This window comes from Dendropsophus ebraccatus, chromosome 2 (assembly GCF_027789765.1).
Source record: "Dendropsophus ebraccatus isolate aDenEbr1 chromosome 2, aDenEbr1.pat, whole genome shotgun sequence".
NCBI lineage: Eukaryota > Metazoa > Chordata > Amphibia > Anura > Hylidae > Dendropsophus > Dendropsophus ebraccatus.
In genome coordinates this window covers 89,499,902-89,523,824 of record NC_091455.1, presented here as the reverse complement: position 1 = coordinate 89,523,824, position 23,923 = coordinate 89,499,902, and the positions used below count along the sequence as shown (strand labels likewise).

General features: G+C 44.1%; 1 protein-coding gene across 1 annotated transcript in view; it reads left to right on the top strand.

Moving 5' to 3' along the window:
• CDKAL1 (CDK5 regulatory subunit associated protein 1 like 1) overlaps nt 1–23,923 on the top strand; it is a 679,847-nt gene that overhangs the window by 152,208 nt on the left and 503,716 nt on the right. Inside the window, 1 exon segment of the mRNA XM_069957933.1 lies at nt 20,540–20,632. Within this exon segment, the coding sequence (XP_069814034.1) occupies nt 20,540–20,632 (93 nt within the window).

The following is a 23,923-nucleotide window of genomic DNA, read 5'->3' as shown; positions in this document are numbered from 1 at the left end:
CCGGGAGCTTGAACATACTAACATGTTCCTATAAGTGTGCCTCTCTAACTAGACCCAACCTGTCTTTACTTTTCATGCTGCTTAAACTATGAGTCATTGGGGTGGTCTCTCCGGCCTCTACCTTCCCTGTTGATTTGCTTGATCTCTCCATGAAACATGAAGGATCAATTACCTAAAGGGGTGCTCCAGCATGGGGGCACTTTCTGGGGGGGACCGGGGAGAAGTTAGCTGAAATAAAAGACGTCCACTCACCTCCCTGGTTCCAGCGACGGGTCACTCATCGCGGCGCTCCGGTACCCGGTTCCCGGCCGCTTCATGGTGTCTGCCGCCGCCCGCGACGCTACGTCTCAGGGCCGCTCAGCCACTCAGTGAAGGAGGCGGGATCCGAGCAGACTTCAAACGGATCCCGCCTCCCTCACTGAATGGCTGAGCGGCCCTGAGACGTAGCGTCTCGGGCGGCGTCAGACACCAGGAAGCGGCCGGGAACCGGAACACCGTGATGAGTGACCCACCGCTGGAACCGGAGAGGTGAGTGGACGTCTTTTATTTCAGCCACCTCCTCCCCGGTCCCCCCAAAAAAGTGCCCCCACACTGGATAACCCCTTTAAGGCTAATGGGCGGGGAGAAGCTGCTGGGGACTCCCCCAATGATTTGTTGATAAGGGCCCTATTACACCAACAGATTATCTGACAGATTTTTTTTCAAGCCAAAGCCAGGAACGGATTTGAAAAGAGGAAAAATCCTAGTCTTTCCTTTATTACCTCTTCTCTGTTTAGTCTGTTTCTGGCTTTGGCTCAAAAAAAAATCTGTGAGATAATCTGTTGGTGTAATAGGGCCCTAAGATAAGTTAGCTTGTGTCTGCCCAGCCTGGACTTTTAGGGAGAGATCTATCAATCACAGCCAAGTGGCAGAAGCTGGTATGGACCGCCCCAAAGACTTAAGGCCCTATTCCACCAACAGATCTGACGACATATTATCTGCCAATGATTTGAAGCCAAACCTAGGAACAGACTATAAACAGAGAACAGGTCATAAAGGAAAGACTGGATTTCTCCTCTTCCTGGGTTTGGCTTCAAATCTTTGGCAGATACTCTGTCGTCAGATCTGTTGGTGGAATAGGGCCTTTAAAGTTTAAGCAACCTAAAAAGTAATGACAGGTTTCCTTTAAAGGGAACTTGTTACCCTGGCACCTGGGGCAGAGCCCTTCCAACTCAGCCCGTTTGGCACTCCTCACTACTACTACTTCCTCCTCCCTCCTTTTGCTGCGTGTTTACTGCTGTCTGACTTCCTGCTTCATGCTGTTATCATCGTAGTGCAAGGGCTGCTGCTGGCGAGCACCTGACATCTCCAATCGTGCAAGCTACGTAAGAGTAGACGTGATTGGCAATGACAGGAGCGCGCAGCCTGAGAGATGAACGGTGCATGTCTGAACTGGCAAGTCTGTGCACGCAGTCCTTGCCAGCAGCGCATAAGCGCACTGCAGTGACAACAACATGGAGCAGGAGGCCGGACAAAAGTAACTATGCAGAAAAAAGAGGGAGTAGTGGTGAGGCTTGCTAAGGTGTTGCACAAATGCCAAGCCACTATTCCTCTGACTCTTGATTATAGCGAGAGATCCAAGATTGTATAGAATCTACTACATGGATGCATTTACTACAGGCACCATGCTCACACAGGGCTAGCCACCTACACTACACTGTCAGCACCTCGTTGGGGTCTGGGTGCTGAGAGATTCCTATAAAAAATTACTTTTGACGTGTCCAAAGTTACTGATAGCCGAGTTGTGATCGGAGATATAGTCAGAGAGGAGAGAGCACAGCAGCAGCACGATCCACTCCCCAGCTGTATCTCCTGATCGGCTAATTCTCACAGTGTCTATCTATCCAAATGGTACATTCGCTTTGAAGGGATGGCACCAAAGTAGATTATAAAGGGTCAGTACTGAATTTTCTCTTAGATGGCCAATACTGAAGGCGTGGTACCGATTTTGCTTTTCTAAGGCCAGTAACAAAGTTAAATTTAAAGGTTTAGCACCAACCTTTGAGCACCAAAGAACCAGCCTAATACACCCTTAACCTCTTAAGGACGGAGCCAATTTTCGTTTTTTGCGTTTTCATTTTTTCCTCGTGTTTAAAAGGCCATAGCACTTGCATTTTTTCCACCTAGAGACCCACATGAGCCCTTTTTTGCGCCACTAATTGTACTTTGCAATGACAGGCTGAATTTTTTTTAAAAGTACACTGCAAAACCAGGCTGAATTTTTTTTAAAAGTACACTGCAAAACCAGAAAAAAATTCAATGTGTGGTGAAATTGAACAAAAAAACACGCATTTTGTTTATTTGGGGGGTATTTGTTTTTACGCCATTTGCTCTGGGGTAAAACTGACTTGTTATGCATGTTCCTCAAGTCGTTACGATTAAAACGATATATAACATGTATAACTTTTATCTGATGGCCTGTAAAAAATTCAAACCATTGTTAACAAATATATGTCCCTTAAAATCGCTCCCTTCCCAGGCTCATAACGCTTTTATGCTTTGGTCTATGGGGCTGTATGAGGTGTCATTTTTTTGCGCCATGATGTTTACTTTCTATTTTTATCTTTACAGTACAGTTACGTCCTCGTGCGGGAAAGGGTTAAGTGGCCCTATAAGTCAATGTAATGACAAGGGATAATCCAAGGCTAGGTAACCATCCACATACATGTATCCCTTGTCATTACATTGACTTATAGGGCCACTTAATCTGGTGGTTTTGGTGGTTTCCTAACAGGAGCTGCCCCTTGGCTGAGTCCTTCCCGGAGGCATATCTGGCTAGTCCTGTGTTTTGAGACTCTTTGAGGCTCCACAGGCTCTTCTTTTGCATATTCATGTTTCCCAGGGGGCAATGCACCTAGGACTTCACTGCATTGAGCGCTTTCACTAGCAGCCGGCAGTGTTGTCGTTTGGCTGGTCTCCCTGAGTTCACCAATCTGTTTCTTTCCAACAAGAGGGAAGGGTGACAAATAATTTTTAAGATTTGATTTGTCTCAGTCATAGGAATAAAATCGTCTACATATATGGTAGGTGTATTAATCCATCAGCTCTAATAATGAAAAAAAAAACCCTTAATAGAAAATGGTAAGCAAACTTATCTTTTGTCCTGAATTTCCCATTGATCCTGTGTACTTGATGACATGGAAGTTATGATTTGGGACACAACCAGGGCTGGATCTACCTACAGAAATGTGCTTGTAGCGAAAAATATACATATAAAAAGGCATCTAAGCACTGGGTATTTATATGCATATTCCATATGTGATATGATATATAATATGAAAGTTGGGGCCTGACAATCGCCTGAATGAAAGAAGGACATCCAGAGCGGGATTAGGGGTACTGTAGAGGGCACCAGATTATAAAATCCTCTGCATGATCCCTATACTTATCAAGCGCTACTACTTTTAATGACTCTTAAAAAAAAAAATAATAAAAAAAAATGTATAGGTGTCAATAAAAGGACACCTGGACCTGAGGTAGTTTATCTGCACAATATTCCTCAATAAAAACATCATTGGAACAACATGCTGACTTAATGCTTGGCTAAAAACCAGCATTAGTAAATGTACCCAGTTAGAACAGTAAACTATTGTGGGAAATATTTATTCAGCAGTATATTAAACTACATATGAAGACTACTGTGGGAAGAAACAATGCAGGACAATGCATAATAGCTGTACGTAAAAGAAATCACTTTATTTAAAAACCACACCAAGCTCTGGACACCCCATCATTTAAGGTGTGTATTTGATGGGTAGAGTCAAAAGCCCACCCATTTTGTGCCTACATGTGTATTCACACTGAGGTAAAGAGGTGGAAATTCCTAGTGGAATCCTCGCCACGGATCCTGCCTGCCTCACTGTTGCCACGGCGCCCTATACATAACAATGAGACAGTAAGGTAGGGGGATTACACTCGGAATTTCCGCCTCTTTTCCTCAGTGTGAATGCACCCTACAAGTTGATGGGAGCATTTATGGAAGCTGTAATTCGGATATTAAAGAGTCTAAAATTATTAGCATGTTGTAAAAAAAACAAACAAAAAAAAAAAAAACTGTTTAGCTACCTTTTTTATTTTCCTATTGAATACAAAATAAAACAAAATTTGCTAATTATCTTGAAAATGGTCTCCCATTTATAGGTTATATAGGCATGTGCATGTCCTTGGCATCAAACCACATCTTTTAGTATAGTATAGTAATAGTAGTATAGTAATCCTGTGATTCCCCCCCCCCCCCCCTTCTACAGTGTGCTATGTTTGAGAAATGTCCTAAAAATATGTTCTTACAGACATCTGAAACTCAAAAGCTTTGACTACTCCATTTATTACAGTTGAATGAAAAGAAATCCTGCTCTGTTATGAGCTATTGAAGCAGCACTGTTGTGGTGCAAGTCTGCCTCAGGGTGCCCCCCCCCCTCCTTTTAAAACCAGTTTTGTTTGCAGAACCAGTGCTGAGTCACTCCTGGGTTATCTTCCAGTGTTATCATGAGACTTCATAATTACACAATCCCTCGTAAAAACACCGGGAGCTTGAACATACTAACATGTTCCTATAAGTGTGCCTCTCTAACTAGACCCAACCTGTCTTTACTTTTCATGCTGCTTAAACTATGAGTCATTGGGGTGGTCTCTCCGGCCTCTACCTTCCCTGTTGATTTGCTTGATCTCTCCATGAAACATGAAGGATCAATTACCTAAAGGGGTGCTCCAGCATGGGGGCACTTTCTGGGGGGGACCGGGGAGAAGTTAGCTGAAATAAAAGACGTCCACTCACCTCCCTGGTTCCAGCGACGGGTCACTCATCGCGGCGCTCCGGTACCCGGTTCCCGGCCGCTTCATGGTGTCTGCCGCCGCCCGCGACGCTACGTCTCAGGGCCGCTCAGCCACTCAGTGAAGGAGGCGGGATCCGAGCAGACTTCAAACGGATCCCGCCTCCCTCACTGAATGGCTGAGCGGCCCTGAGACGTAGCGTCTCGGGCGGCGTCAGACACCAGGAAGCGGCCGGGAACCGGAACACCGTGATGAGTGACCCACCGCTGGAACCGGAGAGGTGAGTGGACGTCTTTTATTTCAGCCACCTCCTCCCCGGTCCCCCCAAAAAAGTGCCCCCACACTGGATAACCCCTTTAAGGCTAATGGGCGGGGAGAAGCTGCTGGGGACTCCCCCAATGATTTGTTGATAAGGGCCCTATTACACCAACAGATTATCTGACAGATTTTTTTTCAAGCCAAAGCCAGGAACGGATTTGAAAAGAGGAAAAATCCTAGTCTTTCCTTTATTACCTCTTCTCTGTTTAGTCTGTTTCTGGCTTTGGCTCAAAAAAAAATCTGTGAGATAATCTGTTGGTGTAATAGGGCCCTAAGATAAGTTAGCTTGTGTCTGCCCAGCCTGGACTTTTAGGGAGAGATCTATCAATCACAGCCAAGTGGCAGAAGCTGGTATGGACCGCCCCAAAGACTTAAGGCCCTATTCCACCAACAGATCTGACGACATATTATCTGCCAATGATTTGAAGCCAAACCTAGGAACAGACTATAAACAGAGAACAGGTCATAAAGGAAAGACTGGATTTCTCCTCTTCCTGGGTTTGGCTTCAAATCTTTGGCAGATACTCTGTCGTCAGATCTGTTGGTGGAATAGGGCCTTTAAAGTTTAAGCAACCTAAAAGTAATGACAGGTTTCCTTTAAAGGGAACTTGTTACCCTGGCACCTGGGGCAGAGCCCTTCCAACTCAGCCCGTTTGGCACTCCTCACTACTACTACTTCCTCCTCCCTCCTTTTGCTGCGTGTTTACTGCTGTCTGACTTCCTGCTTCATGCTGTTATCATCGTAGTGCAAGGGCTGCTGCTGGCGAGCACCTGACATCTCCAATCGTGCAAGCTACGTAAGAGTAGACGTGATTGGCAATGACAGGAGCGCGCAGCCTGAGAGATGAACGGTGCATGTCTGAACTGGCAAGTCTGTGCACGCAGTCCTTGCCAGCAGCGCATAAGCGCACTGCAGTGACAACAACATGGAGCAGGAGGCCGGACAAAAGTAACTATGCAGAAAAAAGAGGGAGTAGTGGTGAGGCTTGCTAAGGTGTTGCACAAATGCCAAGCCACTATTCCTCTGACTCTTGATTATAGCGAGAGATCCAAGATTGTATAGAATCTACTACATGGATGCATTTACTACAGGCACCATGCTCACACAGGGCTAGCCACCTACACTACACTGTCAGCACCTCGTTGGGGTCTGGGTGCTGAGAGATTCCTATAAAAAATTACTTTTGACGTGTCCAAAGTTACTGATAGCCGAGTTGTGATCGGAGATATAGTCAGAGAGGAGAGAGCACAGCAGCAGCACGATCCACTCCCCAGCTGTATCTCCTGATCGGCTAATTCTCACAGTGTCTATCTATCCAAATGGTACATTCGCTTTGAAGGGATGGCACCAAAGTAGATTATAAAGGGTCAGTACTGAATTTTCTCTTAGATGGCCAATACTGAAGGCGTGGTACCGATTTTGCTTTTCTAAGGCCAGTAACAAAGTTAAATTTAAAGGTTTAGCACCAACCTTTGAGCACCAAAGAACCAGCCTAATACACCCTTAACCTCTTAAGGACGGAGCCAATTTTCGTTTTTGCGTTTTCATTTTTTCCTCGTGTTTAAAAGGCCATAGCACTTGCATTTTTTCCACCTAGAGACCCACATGAGCCCTTTTTTGCGCCACTAATTGTACTTTGCAATGACAGGCTGAATTTTTTTTAAAAGTACACTGCAAAACCAGGCTGAATTTTTTTTAAAAGTACACTGCAAAACCAGAAAAAAATTCAATGTGTGGTGAAATTGAACAAAAAAACACGCATTTTGTTTATTTGGGGGGTATTTGTTTTTACGCCATTTGCTCTGGGGTAAAACTGACTTGTTATGCATGTTCCTCAAGTCGTTACGATTAAAACGATATATAACATGTATATACAACTTTTTTTTTTATCTGATTACCTGTAAAACATTCAAATCATTGTTAACAAATATATGTTCCTTATAATCGCTCCATTCCCAGGCTTATAGCGCTTTTATCCTTTTGGTCTATGGGGCTGTGTCAGGTGTCATTTTTTGCACTATAATCTTTACTTACTACCGATACCTTGATTTCCCATATACGACTTTTTGATCACTTTTGCACTTTGGGATTTTTTGGCGCTTACGCTGTTTAACGTGCAAGAACGGTAATGTGATTAATAGTTTGGGTGATTACGCACGCGGCGATAGCAAGCATGTTTGTGTGATTCAAACTTTTATTAGGGGAGGGGGCTTTTTATTAACAACAACACTTTTTTTTTACACTTATACTAGAAGCCCCCCTGGGGGACTTCTAGTATATGCACTCAGATCTCTCATTGATCTATGCTATATATACTTATACAGCATAGATCGATTAGATAGGCACTTGATTGCTTTCGGCTGCTGTAGCCGAAAACAACCAAGTGCCGAGCCGGGGACAGCTGCCTTCGATTTACTTAGTTAGCGGGCACGGCGATCAGACCGTGCCCGCTAATAGCTGCGACCCCGGGATACACGCGGCACCTGGGATCGCAGCGGTTCAGAGCGCGGCCGCCGCGCGGCCCCGCTCTGGACACCTCTTGCGGACACATGACGTACCAGTACGTCATGTGTCCTTAAGAGGTTAACGGACCCATGAAGGAAAAAAAGTCATTAAAGAGTTAGTTTTTCTTTAAAGGGGTGTTCTTAAAGTCACTGTTAAAGGTGCGCTCTTTTCAAGCACAATGGGGGAGATTTATCAAACATAGTGTAACGTGAAACTGGCTCAGTTGCCCCTAGCAACTGTTTGGAAAATGAAAGGGGGAATCTGATTGATTGCTAGGGGCAGCTGAGCCAGTTTCACTTTACACAATGTTTGATAAATCTCCCCCTGTATGTTCTCCTGGAAATGCACATCTAGTTACCCACTGCATTATTAATTTTACCAGAGAATTCTGTAGTAATCATAGTGCTCAGACAGTTAATGTTCTGCCTATTTATTAAATTTTATTAAAGTATTGTATTGCCCCCCCCCAAAAAAAAAATAAAAATAAAATATATATATATATATATATATATATATATATATATATATATATATATATATTATACAAATCACCAATATACACTTATTATGGGAAATGCTTATGAAGTGCTTTTTCCCCTGCACTTCTTACTGCATCAAGGCTTCACTTCCTGGATAAAACTGTGAGGTCACCACTCCCAGAGCTGTGCAGGCTGTGGCGAGGATGGTGGCAGAGGGATGCTCAGTGTCCCTCCAGTGCCCTGTGTCCCTTAGTGTCCTCCTGCCATCATCCTCTCCAGCAGCCACAGCCCACACAGCTCTGGGAGTTGGGTCGTGACATCACCATGTTATCCAGGAAGTGAAGCCTTGATGCAGTAGTAAGTGCAGGGAAAAGAGCACTTTTATGTGCATTTCCTGTAATATTTGTATAACTTTTTGCGGGCAATACAATTCTTTAATAAAAAATTTCGCTGGACTTCTCCTTTAAGGCGGGGCCCTCAACCCTTGGCTGTGACCTATGAAACACAGGTAATTTTTAGCAAATATTTTTTTCCTTTCGTTATGTCTTAGGGTATGTGCACACTAAGGATTTCTCACGGATAACTTGCCGCATATTCTGCGGCTTGTCCCTGCGCGCTCCCGCTTCACTCTCTGCCTGTCCCACAGACTCCATTCTATGGTCTGGCAGATTCCGCCTTCCATCCAAAGAATGGACGAACTTCCATTCTGTCTGACCATAGAATGGAGTCTGTGACAGGCCCCCCGCGGTATCCGCTGCAAGTTATCCGTGAGAATTCTTTAGTGTGCATGGACCCTTACAGGCTAAAAATACATTACTTCTAGACAACAGGAGCCATTAGCCTTCTCCCTTTAACTTATTTGTACATTGCCTCCAAATTGGTGCATCTACCCTGAAGTCAGGTGTCTGAGATAATGCCAAAAACAAAATGATGATGTAAATTGTGGAACCTAAATTGGGTTCTAAGACCTGTGTCTGTCATAATTCTAATATGTTGAATCTGCGTGCCATTCGGGAATGATTTTTAACGCTGTAAGCCTGTAATTAAATCAGCACATTAATTCACACAGCGGATGAAAAGCTATTCCTCTCCCCACCTCAGGTTAAGATGCCAAATATTACCTAGAATACAGGAAAGCCGTGCCACAACTATTCAGCTGAATGATTGTGTAAAGCATGCCTGAGTGATATCATCTCTAGAATACCCTACTGAGAACAGTAGCGGCCTAAGCTCAATTCTCACAAATGACCGATTATTCAGTCTGATCACGCTCTAATTTATTTCTATCCTGATAAAATATTTGATCTAGGTTTTGTTTTTTTCCTTTCCGCTTGGTAGCATTTCTGCTTCTGTCCTCAGCTTATCGCTCATTCTCCATATCAGTGGCTGAAAATACTTTGTATGATTCTCCAAAAGTGAGGCCCTCCCCCACCAGCCCCTTCCTGGCCTGTAGCTGTTTTTAAAGTTTTGGAGGGGTGAAGACTATTCTGCCTAATTGCATTTCTATTCAGATGCGTGTCATGTAAATGTGTTTTTAGATGGCAGTAAATTTCCAGATACGGAGTCCTGCTGCAATTAAAAATGATAGTTCAAGGTAAAGTTCATTTAATTGAAGAATATGAAGGATGTGCAGGGAAATGTATTTATTCTTCCCACTTGCAGATTCCAGGAGGTATTCTTCTCATTAGCATTCATGTTTTGAAGGATAAAAGCCTTTCTAATACCCATCCTTAGCTACCTTGAATTTTTAAAGAACAAATTATTTTGCCGACATTTTGTTGTTTTGAAGAATACTCATTAAGTAATCCTAATAAGATTTTTTTTTTCTGGCAAAGCTCAGATTTGTATTGCTTCCTATTCATAGTACAGTAAAAGATGTTGATATACTTTTAATCTTTGTAATGAAAGTATGTAGTTGTGTGCCAGTTGTTCTGTTGCTGTTGGTGGATAAAAAATATTGTTTACCTCTAGGGGCAGAAGGTTTGTATAGGGCAGGGATGGGGAACCTTTTGCCTGTCGAGGGCCAGTCGGACATTAATAAAATAATTAGAGGACTGCATACTGTGCGTGGCGGTTAGTAGCGTGGGTTAGCAGCACCCAGCTCTAGGTAACCCCTTATTGATGCCCCTGGTAGGTCTAGTTAACCCCCCCCAGTCATACCCTGGTGGCTCTAGTTAACCCCCCCCCAAGCCATGAACCTGGTGGCTCTAGTTAACCACACACACACACACACACACACACACTCACACACACACTCACTCACTCACTCACACACACACACACACACACACACACACACACACACACACACACACACACACACACACACACACACACACACACACACACACACATACACACATACAGACACACATACACACACACACACACACACACACACACACACACACACCACCACCACCACCACCACCACCACCACCAGTCAAGCCCCTAGTGGCTCTAGTTAACTCCCCACCACCAGCCATGCCCCTGGTGGCTCTAGTTATTCCCCCCCCCCCCCCAGTCATGCCCCTGGTGGCTCTAGTTATTTCCCCCCCCCCCCCAGTCATGCCCCTGGTGGCTCTAGTTAACCCCCCCCCCCCCCCGGTGGGGGAGGGGACGGCACTCACAGCATCCTCCTGTGTCTGGCAGCCGTTACTGACACAGGAAGATGCTGTGTATGTCGGCTACTGCCCCACCAGAGCGGCACACGTCACAGGAGAGCCACGGGCCGCATCAGGGGATCTCATGGGCCGGATGCGGCCTGCGGGCCGGAGGTTCCCCACCCCTGGTATAGGGAGAACCTTCTTTATGGAGGATCCTTGGTGTGTGTTGTCTATTCAGGTAAATGCATTATATATGAGGTGTGTAACACCTCCTTCCCCTCCCCTTCTTGAGCTTCTTGGGCTTCCAGGTGTCAATCATACAGGGAGGAGAAATTCCAGTAGCAGTAGCAGATCAGGAGTTTGGAAGATCGCTTAAGACCATTTTTTATATAGGGTAAATCGGTGAAAGACTGTTTACACGAAGTGATCTGCGAATTTTCAGCAAATGAGGATTTAAGAACATGTTGAAAGATCAAAATTAACAATTTCTCACTCGTCGTTTGATCGTTTGCCGTGTTTACACGGTACGATTATCGCTCAAATGCAATCGTTTATGCGAAAATTCAAACAATAATCGTTCCGTGTAAACGCAGCATAAGACTGTGATATCAAGGCTACAAAAAGAAGCGCCGGACCTGCCTAACAGCGGTATAGCCTCAATGTACAGCAGTCATTGCAGTAAGCATCACCCTGTAATCACAGGTGACTGTATCACCTGAAAATCTGTCAGATAAATCTCTGTGTAAAGACACCTGGCTGATTTTTGCTGAGCTGTAATGCAGCCAGGAGTGTATGTCTTGTGTCAAATAAATAGAAAACATACAACAACAAGCTGTAGAGCGAATTCTTTATTCTCTTAGTGACCTACAAGGGGGCTTTATTCTGTGACATTAATGGTTACAAGAAGGGGTTAGTGAGAAGCGTCCTGTAGCTGCACGTAGGGCTGGGCGATTAATCGAATTCGATTAATTCGCCCAGAATTTGAGAATCGATTAGATTTTTTTAGAAAATCGATTTTCTAAAAAAAATCATTAGATGCGGGCGCGCAGGCTGCTCGCATCCTCCAGCTACTGAAACAGCCTGAGGAGCGGGAGCGCCCAGCAGCCTATGCAGAGCGCCCAGCAGTGTCCTATGTCACCGCCGCTGACCCACCCCCATAGCCGGACGTATACGCGCGCTCCCTCCCAGCCGCACATGGAGGTCCCCGGAGGAGGCTGCAGATACTGAAGCATCGGGTGATAGTGTCGCTGCGGTTACTGGAGCTGTACAGCAGCGACACTATCACCCGATGCTTCAGTCTGCAGCCTCCTCCGGGGACCTCCATGTGCGGCCGGGAGGTGATATTCATCCCGCTATGGGGGCGGGTCCGCTGTGAGGAGCATGTGCGGGAGGACAGTGCAAGTGCCGGTGGTGTGCGCCCGGACAGAGCGGGCACACCAGGTATGTTCCCTCCTGCCCCGGTCTGCCCTATTCTCCCCCCGATCTGCCCCATTCATGCTCACCCCTCCCCCAGTGTGCCCCATGCATGCTCCCCCCATTGTGCCCCATGCATGCTCCCCCCATTGTGCCCCATGCATGCTCCCCCCATTGTGCCCCATGCATGCTCCCCCCATTGTGCCCCATGCATGCTCCCCCCATTGTGCCCCATACATGCTCCCCCCATTGTGCCCCATACATGCTCCCCCCATTGTGCCCCATGCATGCTCCCCCCATTGTGCCCCATGCATGCTCCCCCCATTGTGCCCCATGCATGCTCCCCCCATTGTGCCCCATGCATGCTTCCGCTTCCACCTCCACCCAGTGTGCCCCACGCATGCTTCCGCTTCCACCTCCACCCAGTGTGCCCCACGCATGCTCCCCTTCCCCCCCAGTGTGCCCCATGCATGCTCCCCTTTCCCCCAGTGTGCCCCATGCATGCTCCCCCTCCCCCCAGTGTGCCCCATACCTGCCCCCCCAGTCTGCCCCATGCTCCCCCAGTCACCAAGGTTTCATGGGGGCCCCATGTTCTTAGCTATGTCCCTGACCCTTATCTGTTCCTGTACTACTACACCCCTCATCTTTACCTGTACTACTACTACACCCCTCATCTTTACCTGTACTACTACTACACCCCTCATCTTTACCTGTACTACTACTACACCCCTCATCTTTACCTGTACTACTACTACACCCCTCATCTTTACCTGCACTACTACTACACCCCTCATCTTTACCTGTACTACTACTACACCCCTCATCTTTACCTGTACTACTACTACACCCCTCATCTTTACCTGTACTACTACTACACCCCTCATCTTTACCTGTACTACTACTACACCCCTCATCTTTACCTGTACTACTACTAAACTCCTCATCTATACCTGTACTACTACTACACTCCTCATCTATACCTGTACTACTACACCCCTTATCCACTATACCTCCACTACTACTCCCTACCTAGATGGAGGCACATAGAAGATCTCCTATACTATATGGGGGCTCAGAGTACATAGGACACATATTTGGGAAAACTGCTTATATGGGACACAGAGGGGGGTTGTCCACTACATAGGGGCACAGGGGGAGCACTGTTACACTGGGAAGCAATACAGTTGTCTCAAACATCATTAAAATAGTATCTGACGCTGCAGGGAGAAAAATGTTCTGTTTATTTAGCAAAAAGAAAAAAAAATTGAGATTTAAATCGAGAATCGGCCAAAATGTAAAAAATAAAATCGATTTTATTTTTTTCTTGCCATATCGCCCAGCCCTAGCTGCACATATAGTTTGTTATTATGGGGCTGGTGTAGGAGTTATCCTTGCAGTTCTCATTGTTGTTGTGTTAGTAGTAGAAACATGTGAGCGCAGCACTTCCTGGATTTTGCAATGTTTCTACTGAGCCGACGTAAACAGGTCCTGGAGAAAGTAAACACAGCAGTAATTCTTCTCAGTCATGTGCTGTGACTCTTCCAGCTGTCTCTCCTTGTAACTGGAGATGTAGAAAATGTGCACAGTATCGTCAGGATCTCTTTATCCCCATGATCTGATCCCCTGTCATGTCAGGCAGCTAAGCCAACACTGCCACTTGTCAACGTAATAATGGGTCTCTGGCTCACAGGACCTTTTGTGGTTTGCTTTATACAATGACACAGAACCTGTACAGTATCCACTCATTGACACACACACACACACACACACACACACACACACACGGGCGGTCTTGGCATTTCTGGGGCCCAAAGCGAAGTCATGTCTGGGGCCTCCCCATGCCCTCCCCCCCCTCAACATGCGCAACCCCCCCCTCTCCAGTAGTCCTCTTATAACCCTCCTACCACCATACAGAGATTACATATCACCTCAAAACTGCTCTTAACAAAACAGGAAGATATTACCAATGATGCCATAACATAATACTGCCACACCATGACCCCTATCACTACAGACCCTATAACAGAGTGCAGTTACATCCAGTGACTTACAGGAGGCGTCTTCTCTGATCAGCGTCTTTTACTTCTTTTTCTTTCTCTCTCCCTCCAGCCTGGGCCACCTTGAAGTCTTCTCCTGGCTGGTAATTTTCCCTCCAGAATCTGTCAGAGAAATATTTTAGGCTCCAACACATACAGTAGTTAGGTCCCCTCTACGTCTATATAGTAGTTACGCCCCTCTGTGCCCCCACAGATTAAAGGTGTCCCTGTGCTCCCACTTAATATTTAGGTATGTTCTGTGCCCCAGTATAGTAGTAAGGCATATAGGCACTTCTGTGCAGTCCGAATGTAATAAAGACCGCTATGTGCTGCCCCCAGTTATATAGACCCCTTGTGCGCTGCCGACAGTAGTAAATACCACTTGTGTTCTGCCCCCAGTAGTATATATCTCTTGTGTGCTGTCCCCAGTGGTATATAGACCCCCCTGTGTGCTCCCCCAGTTATATATAGACCGGTGTGATCCCCCAGTTATACATAGTCCCCCTGTGTGCTCCCCCAGTATACTATATAGACCCCCTGTGTGCTCCCCCAGTATACTATATAGACCCCCTGTGTGCTGCTCCCAGTCGTATATACCCGTGTGCTCTCCCCACGTGTATATACCCCCTGTGTGCTACCCCCAGTTGTATATACCCCCTGTGTGCTCCCCCACTTGTATATAGCCTCCCTGTGAGCTCCCCCACTTGTATATAGCCTCCCTGTGAGCTCCCCCACTTGTATATAGTCCCCTGTGAGCTCCCCCACTTATATATAGCCCCCTGTGAGCTCCCCCACTTGTATATAGCTCCCTGTGTGCTCCCGTTTATATAGCCCCCCCTGTGTGCTCCCCCCGTTTATATAGCCCCTGTGCGCTCCCCCACTTGTATATAGCCCCCCTGTGTGCTCCCCTGTTTATATAGCCCCCCTGTGCGCTCCCCTGTTTATATAGCCCCCCTGTGCGCTCCCTCGTTTATATAGACCCCCCCTGTGCGCTCCCCCATTTATATAGCCCCCCTGTGCGCTCCCCCTGTTTATATAGCCCCCCCTGTGCCCTCCCCCCGTTTATATAGCCCCCCTGTGCGCTCCTGTTATTTTATATAGGCCCCCACTGTGTGCTCTACCTCCTATATAGTATATAACAGAAAAAAAAAAAACCATTTTTACTCACCTGGGTCCGGCGTCTCCTCTTCTCTTCTCGTCTCTTCTCTTCCCTCTTGTGGCCGCGGGAAGTGTTTCCCCTGCAGTCACAAGAGGCCGCTCTCCCGTTGTCATGGCACCGGCGCTCCAGTGACGCCTCGAGCTCCGGCACCAGAGACACAGAGCGGCCTCTTGTGACCACAGGGAAAACACTTCCTGCGGCCACAAGAGTGACTGACAGGGAGGGAGCCAATGGCTCCTGCCCTGTCATTGCCGCCGCTGCCTGTAGCTATGTGCGCTCGTTACAAGTGCACATAGTTAGCCGCAGCGGTCTTGGGCACACACACACACACACACACACACACAATTGTACAGTTAAAAGGAGGCTCTAAGACCCTGTTGGGAATGGGAGCACACAGGTTCTGTATGACAAAAAAAATCTAGTGACCAGGTAGGTCAAGGAAATGTTGCAATGCAAACACATTTGCAGATCTTCCTTGGAAGTCCATGCTGTGTGTGCATAAGCACTATCTTGCTGAAGGATACTATTAGGAAGGCCTGCTCTGAGAGGCAACACACATGGCTGCAGAATGTCCTGTACATATCGCTGAGCTTTTAGACTTCATTCACAAGTCCGAGATATACAGTGCGTAAGCTGACTGCTTATCACTGACACAGCTCCCAGCATGATAATTCATTATGATACAGTGAACTCTGAATCAATTGAAGCTCTTTTCTACTGATCAAATGATCCTCTCTATTGGTGGTCTGTCTGGGCTGTGTAGAGCCTGTTCATTGTATGTAACCACTGCTCCAATCAACCCCCAAGAAGAGCCAGGGGTGTCCAACCTACAGCCCACTAGCTTTGGCTGTCTAGGCATGATAATTGTTAATCATTAAAAATGTTTAAATGCCTAATTTAGCTGTCTCCATACCTTATTTCAGATTATTAATCATGGCGCTTGTTCTTGTGAAAAGTGTACTTTTATCCGCTTGTTACTTCGCCAAAGGGGCGTGGCTCAGTCTCTAATGCGCTACATCGCCCCGTCCCCATCCATGACGTCATCGCCGCATAGGCCCCGCGGCCATTGGTGTGGGTCAATCTAGGGGGTGGGGCCTAGATCTTTGGGCTGGTCCTTCCAATGGCTGCTGAGGGGCGGGGCCTATGCGATGATGACATCACGGATGGGTGGGGCTAAGTGGTGCTTAGCCCGCGAAGCCCCACCCACATCTCAATCCATAGATAATAAAAAACACTTTTTACCAGAAAAAGCACCATGACGAATAATATAAAATAAGTAATGATAGCTGTAACATTTACCCTTTACACCTGTGGAGAGCAGTCAAAATGCAAAAAGGGGGTGACAGTGTCACTTTAAACTGACCATCCTGCTTCTCTTATTGCAAGAATGCACCACCTATTGGTGTTTGTCAGCTGGACGAGATTTCTAAAATGTCTAGCAGTCCGTTATCACTCAGCAAGAGGTATACTACCCAAGTTAGCCTCTCAGCTTTTTTTGTAGGGCAGCAGGGGAAGCACTTTTTATGACGCTTTGTAGACCCAGTGTTTAATCAAAAGACCAGGGGAATCCTAGTATAAAATAGTTACAAAAACATCCTACCGGTGGTTATGATAACTGAATACCTCATGTGTGCAATGTGTTAGGGCATCTGCGCACAAAGTTATGTCTTGGGGTCTGCTTACACTGTGTTTGGGGACGCTGAGACCACAATGCATGCATACCATAGTTACACACTTTATCCAAAGTTCTTTTGTGGCATGCATCTGCATGTCATCTCTGCTTCCAACCTGTATAGGTCATATGTTTTTTTTTCTTGCTTCACAATCTGTTTTATTCCTTTTTATAGGATTATAGGTTTATTTCCTTAAAAATAATACCAGCTGAGCAAAATATAGTGCACAGCATATAATTCTTTTGGGGTGTCTGTACTGTTAAGATGTTTAGTGCAGAGTTCACTCTTTGTAGAAGCAGCAGGCTTGGAGTTCACTTGGTTCTGGCCACACTCCATGCTTTTGTTTGCTTTCTTTTAATAACACTGGACATAATCGCTTTTTTTATGCAGTACTTTAATGCATTATAAATTTTCACAGTGGCCTAGAGTGAACCCAAGTGATAGGATTGTAGAAAAATGAACCCTTTGGCATTAAAAATAGTTTGCCTTTCTCTGGGTGCCCACTAGGTGGCGATATTATACCAGTTTCTCTGCTACATTGGAGATGCAGTCTTATAACATTTTGTGCCTGTTGAAACGTGTTGGGAAAGGGACATGTGTCTCCATGAAGATGTGTTTACAGCAAATCATTAAACATCTATGTTTCCTAGTGTGTCCCTACAGTGTACTGCATACAGTACATGGTTGAGCTGTAGGTTAACCCTTTTTACATTACATACAAGTTTTTAGCAGAGCCACAGTAATACAAATCCCAGTGGTGGCACTCCCAAGTGCTGAAGCTTAAAGTGACACAAACAATATATTATGTCGTTTGGATCACAAATAGTTCTGCACAGATTATTCTCATATGAAACTTTGCCAATCATTTTATTAATGGAGTTCACACTAACCCACTATGCAAGTATTCATTATTGTCCTGAAACAGAGTTAACTGAGAACAGCGGTTCTCCTGAATGTAACTAAATTGTAGCTTAATGATTTTCCTTCACTGGAACTAAGAGGACAATCCCAAACCATAAAACAATTATTTGCTGTTCTCACAAAAAATTATTTGCTGTTCTCAGGTGGGACCATTCTGCCATTAACAAAATCTGTATTTTCTAGGGAGATGCATAATAAATTGGGTCTTGTGACTGGAATAGAGTTGGTGTAAGGGTATGCGCACACTATGAAATTTGGCCGCAGAAGTCTGCTCTTGAAGTTCTGTCTGTCCCATAGACTGATTGATATTATGAAGCTCATTCCGCCATCTGCCCAAAGAATTTACATGTCAATTCTTTGGTTCGGACGGCGTAGTGTGCGCATACCCTACGGGCCCTATTACAGGGGATGATTATCGTACGAAAAATCTTTATATTGTTTTTTAATTTTTCTGAGTAATTGCAGGCAACGATGGAAAAATTGTTTATACTGTATGTCGTTGATTTATATCTGAACGTAAAATTATCAATAATCGTTCAATGCAATTGCACATTCGTTCGCTCAAGTTCTGCATTTGTTCACTAATCATTCATTGTAATTGCACATTGTTCATTGTTTTGCTGGGATCAGAGGGGATTAACGATCATAGTAACGATCATAACTAACGACCATCGTTCTGTGTAATATGGTAAACTATTTCAGATTAACTATAAACAATCTCGTTTGCGATCGTTTATCGTTAGTCGTTTATCGTTAGTCGTTAATCGTTAAAAATCGCTCCGTGTAATAGGACCCCAAGGCAAACCACTGTGAAGGATGATGACCGTAGTCTTGTATTGTCACGATAAATGTAATGGCCCCTCATGAATCAGGGTTGGTTCCATTTTTATTGTTGTCTGTGGCACAACATACAGCTATATGCTATATGCTATATGAACCACTTAGCAGGAAGGCTGCTTTCACACAGGACAGAAAACTTGCAGAAAAACTTCATACTCACATCTGTGGATTTTGAAATAAATTTGAAAAGATATACTTTTGTTGATGCATTGCAGTTCTGGCATAATTTGTGCTGGTAAACATTTCCTAAACTTCTTACATGACTGCCTGTATCTATCTGTTGTCCCTGGGGTGGTATTCTTGGCACAGCGGCTTGCTGTTCTCGTACTGATACATGGCTGCCCACATGACCCATTCTCTGACGCCTAGAAGCCTTTACTACTACTTTGCTTGATTAAACTTCTAGAGAATCCTAAAGAGCAGTGTCTTTTGGTCTCTGCAGAGAAGCAGTAAATGCTTGTGGGCCCTGCGATGGTACCAACACAGCCTGTGGCTGTGCAAAGTGCTGCAAATGGGTGTGGGTAAGCTGGTACTGGCCGAGCAAAAAGAGTCCTCCTTTAAGATGCAACATATTGCCAAAATTATGGCCCATTATTCTGCACATACTAAAGATTTATCAGATAGAATGTACATGTATAGGTGCAGAGCTGGGGCTGTTCTTGTAGACCACGAGCAGTCAACAACAGACGGGAAGAGCGGCAATATCAATATGAACAATATCAGGGGGAAGAGACAAGTTTTCATCCTGGCAAGCCCTGCAAATTTATCTGTTAGTTGTGATGGGAGTTTCCCTTTAACTTGTCATTTTATATTGCATTAATATAAACCCCAAATTTGTTTCCCCCTTTTTCTCAAAAGAAAGTTTTTTTTTTTTAAATAGTTTTTTTTATACCCCAAATGATGTCATTAAAAAAAACTTTTTTTTTTTAACATTTCACTTTTCTCTAGACCAAATTGCTCAAGTAGTGAAACACTTTGCCCTCACAACATATTGTCACTGTTTTAACTTTCAAAGTCTAAATCAACTGGAGATGTGATATAAAACATAATTGCTATTTACATGCAATATTTTTTTTATTTCTCATGCTAATCTGCTATGTTTTGAGTGCTGCAAAACTCATTGTTTTGCAATTTTTAAAAAATTTAATAAAATGTTAAAATCCAATAAAAAGATTTATTTTAAAAATAAGTATAGGTCCTGCAAAATGCAAGCACTCATATGTTGACAAAAAAAATAAGAATGTAGTGATACAAAAATATATCTTCGTGTCCTCCAGACCCCAAATAGGTGTGGCCTTTATGGCCTAAGCTCTTATTCGTCTGTTGTTGAGACCGCACTGTCATTATTTTCAACCTGTTATGGATACCAATATAGATCTATACACATATATTTACAGATGGCTACATAAACTGGCTCTGTATTCACTGAGGACCTACAGTAGCCCATATGGTCACTGTACAGAGCCAAATAAGTGCTAGCCCTACATTGCAGATACATGCCAGCAAACACATGCACTCTGAGCATGCAAGTGTTCTTAATAGAGAGAGAGTATAAGCCACTGGCATCTTCCTTGAGCAAAAGGACCAGGCAGGTAGAGATGTTAAGCAGCGCTATCCCCCCCAAATAAATAAATGTAAACGTAAAATTTAAAATGTACCTGGTGCCTTGGTTACAGGTTAAAAAAAAAAGTATTTTAATTATGCAGCAGCTGAATCAATTAGGTGTAGCCCAGAGTGTCAATCAAACGTGTAACTTTTTATTTTTTTCCCCCAGAAAAGCTGAAAAAAGAGAATAAAAAAGTTGTCCTGGCAGGATGTGTTCCTCAAGCTCAACCAAAACAAGACTACCTGAAAGGCCTCAGTATAATCGGGGTAAGATGACTGACTTGTGACCGGTTATTGATAATGGACTACTTACAGATTCATAGCAGACTGTAAATGAATATAATAGACACTCTGATCCCAGATCTTATTTACCAGAGGGCAACAATGATTGAGGTGGTTCTATCATGTAGTAGTCTGAATTTCTGAGAAGGCTTTAGTGGATGCACACATTTAATGCCATAGATGTTCAGCAAAAATCTTTTTCTTTCAGATCAACTGGTTTTAGAAAGTTTTAAATAGATTTGTAATTTACTTCTATTTAAAAATCTCAAGTCTTCCCATACATATCAGCTGCTGTATGTCCTGCAAGAAATGCTGTATTCTTATCAGTTTGACACAGTGCTCTCTACTGACATTTCTGTCCGAGACAGAAACTGTCCAAAGCAGCAGAGGTAGGGATTTGCTACTGCTCTGGACACTTCCTGTCTCGGACAGAAATGTTAGTAGAGAGCACTGTGTCAGACTGAAAAGAATACAGCATTTCCTGTAGGACATAAAGCAGCTGATAAGTATGGGAAGACATGAGATTCTTGTATAGTTGTATAGATGATGTCCTGTACAGGTGGAACTGAAAGTCGGCAGTAGGAAATCTAGTCTAGATAAAAGGGTGGTCTTTGGAGACCATTCCCTGTGTAGTGTTATCCTGATTCTATTCACATTTTCAGAATTTCGATCTTATTTGACAAAGAAAAAAAAAACGTTGTCTTCTAAACCTTTTGTTGTGCATTAGGGTGCGTTCACACGTACAGGACCTTCAGCAGATTTGATGGCACAGATTTGAAGCTGCAGATTCAAAGCAAATCCATTCTAGGCCATCAAATCTGCTGCAGATCCTGTACGTGTGAATGCACCCTAAGGCTGGGTTCACACTACGTATATTTCAGGCAGTGTTTGGTCCTCATGTCAGGTCCTCATAGCAATCAAAACCAGGAGTGGATTGAAAGCACAGAAAGGCTCTGTTCATACAATGTTGTAATTGAGTTGATGGCCGTCATTTAATTACAAATATTTGCTGAAATCTTAAAACAACGGCTGTTGTATTGAAATAATGTCAGTTATTTACTGTTATATGGCGGCCATCGACTCAATTTCAACATTGTGTGAACAGAGCCTTTCTGTGTTTTTAATCCACTCCTGGTTTTGGTTGCTATGAGGACCTGACATGAGGACCAAATACTGCCTGAAATATACTGTGTGTGAACCCAGCCTTAGGGTGCGTTCACACATACAGGATCTGCAGCAGATTTGATGGTGCAGATTTGATGCTGTGTTCAGTTGTTTAGATGAAATCTGCTGCGGATCTGGTACGTGTGAACGTACCCTAAAGGATTTTTTTTAAAAGGTTCACTTGTATGTCCTTTTTAGCAATCTTATTAACAATCAGGGAAAAGCCTATCCTTTTCTATGTATGTCTTACAGCTGACTCTTTCCCTGTGGCACACATTGATGCTGGCACTAGATGCACGGATGTTTTTGCCGCTCATAATAAAAACTGGAGTATCTGCCGACAGTGCCAGTGTTTTTATTTATAAACCTTGGCTTCTAGAGGGTTTTTAAATGAAACACAAATAAATTCTTCCTTAGTAAGTGCCAATTCATGTCCTGGCCTCTGAAAACACTTACCATATGCTGCTCAGGCACTTGGTGTAAATGATCGCTTCTTATTGGCATTAACGTTTCCCACACCTATGTCATTTCCATACGGTCTCTTTATCTTTAAGTTGTGCAGTGTTTTTGGTAGCTGCTTATACGTTTATGCTTGTCAGAATAAACAGTAATTTTTTTTTTTTAAGTCTCTCTGTGCTTAATTCTGCATATTTGTAAAAGCCAATAAAACATCATAGCCGTGGAGAGAAGATTTCTGAGCAGGGGAGGTGAGATTGGTCAGACACTCGCTACCAGAGGATAAAGTGTCAGTGTGTTAATTAGATTTGTTCTAAGGATGGCCGTGAGGCCAATCGGGTGTGTTTTTCCCCAACCATCCACTTGTGAGCTACCAACTTGCCTGGCTGTCATATTTGTGATTGTGATGCTTTGGATCTGCACATTCATGTCTATAGCTCTGGCTGAGGCTAATTCCCTCACCTGTGCATTGCTGGGGAGACACACAGCTCTAATGTCACCTGTGTGTGCAGTGTGGGGAATCTCCCATTCATTTCTATGGGGCAGTGCATTGCTGCCTGGTACATGGTATATTCAAGCCGTTCACTTTTTACTGTAGTATTTAAAATTGTGACCACAACCCCACCGCTCACCGTTCTCTGCTGCCACCTCTGGAATTGTTTAGAGCAGTAGTGGATTCCTATACAAAACCTCACCTTCCTTGGACACCACTTCCTGCAGGACCTACAGTAGCTGATAAGTAATGGAAGGACTGAATTTTTTTAAAAACATTACAATGCAGAAACTTTTATTCCGAACTGAGGAAAATTTGTCCTAAGTCAATAAAAAAAGTCATGGTGGAGTGCAACTACCTTCTAAAGTTTACATTATACTCGTATAAAGCAGTAAAAAGTATAGAAAAGTTTGCTTGTACTATGAATACATATTTGGTCCTAGCTGGATCCGGGAATATTTTGTGCTGTCTTTTCTTATTTTGCACGGTTATTCCCTTTTGGTGAGTGTGTATATTACTGGCGTATTAAGCAACATTTTTCACTTTAAATGTTCTGTCCGGGACACTTGTCTCTGAAGCTGTATTGTAAATCTGTAACCAAGGTCACATGGGGAAGTGCAGTTGACATGGGTAGGATAAAAAAACTAAATTGGATTTCTGAGCGCTGCTTGTGTGCATCAGAAGTAATGACCTGAATTAAGTTTGACAAACATATTTAAACTTTAATCTTTCACACAATCTCGCCTGTGCATGATCTTGTCTTGATCAAGGCAGAAATGTATGCTTACCTAATATATCAGGCAAAACTAATCATCACCTGCCTAGAAACACTACAGTTGACTTTTATTTTGGCAAAATTAGCTTGTGTGCTAATTTTCACTCTGACGGAGAAGGCATTTGGGCAAATGTTGGTTTCCATTATTGTATCGTAGAATTGATAACTTGTTTTGGGTGATTGAATAATATATACAAAAATTGCTAACTGATTCTCTATATACAGACATAACTAAGGATCGATAATATCTTATTAATACTCTTATTAGTATATAGATAGTTGAGTACCATTAGGTACTGCACAATGTACAATAACTACTGACTTAGGGCAAAGTTGACCAAGAGCAGCACTTCTTCACTGCTGTATTCTGCTCATGTCCACTCTGATG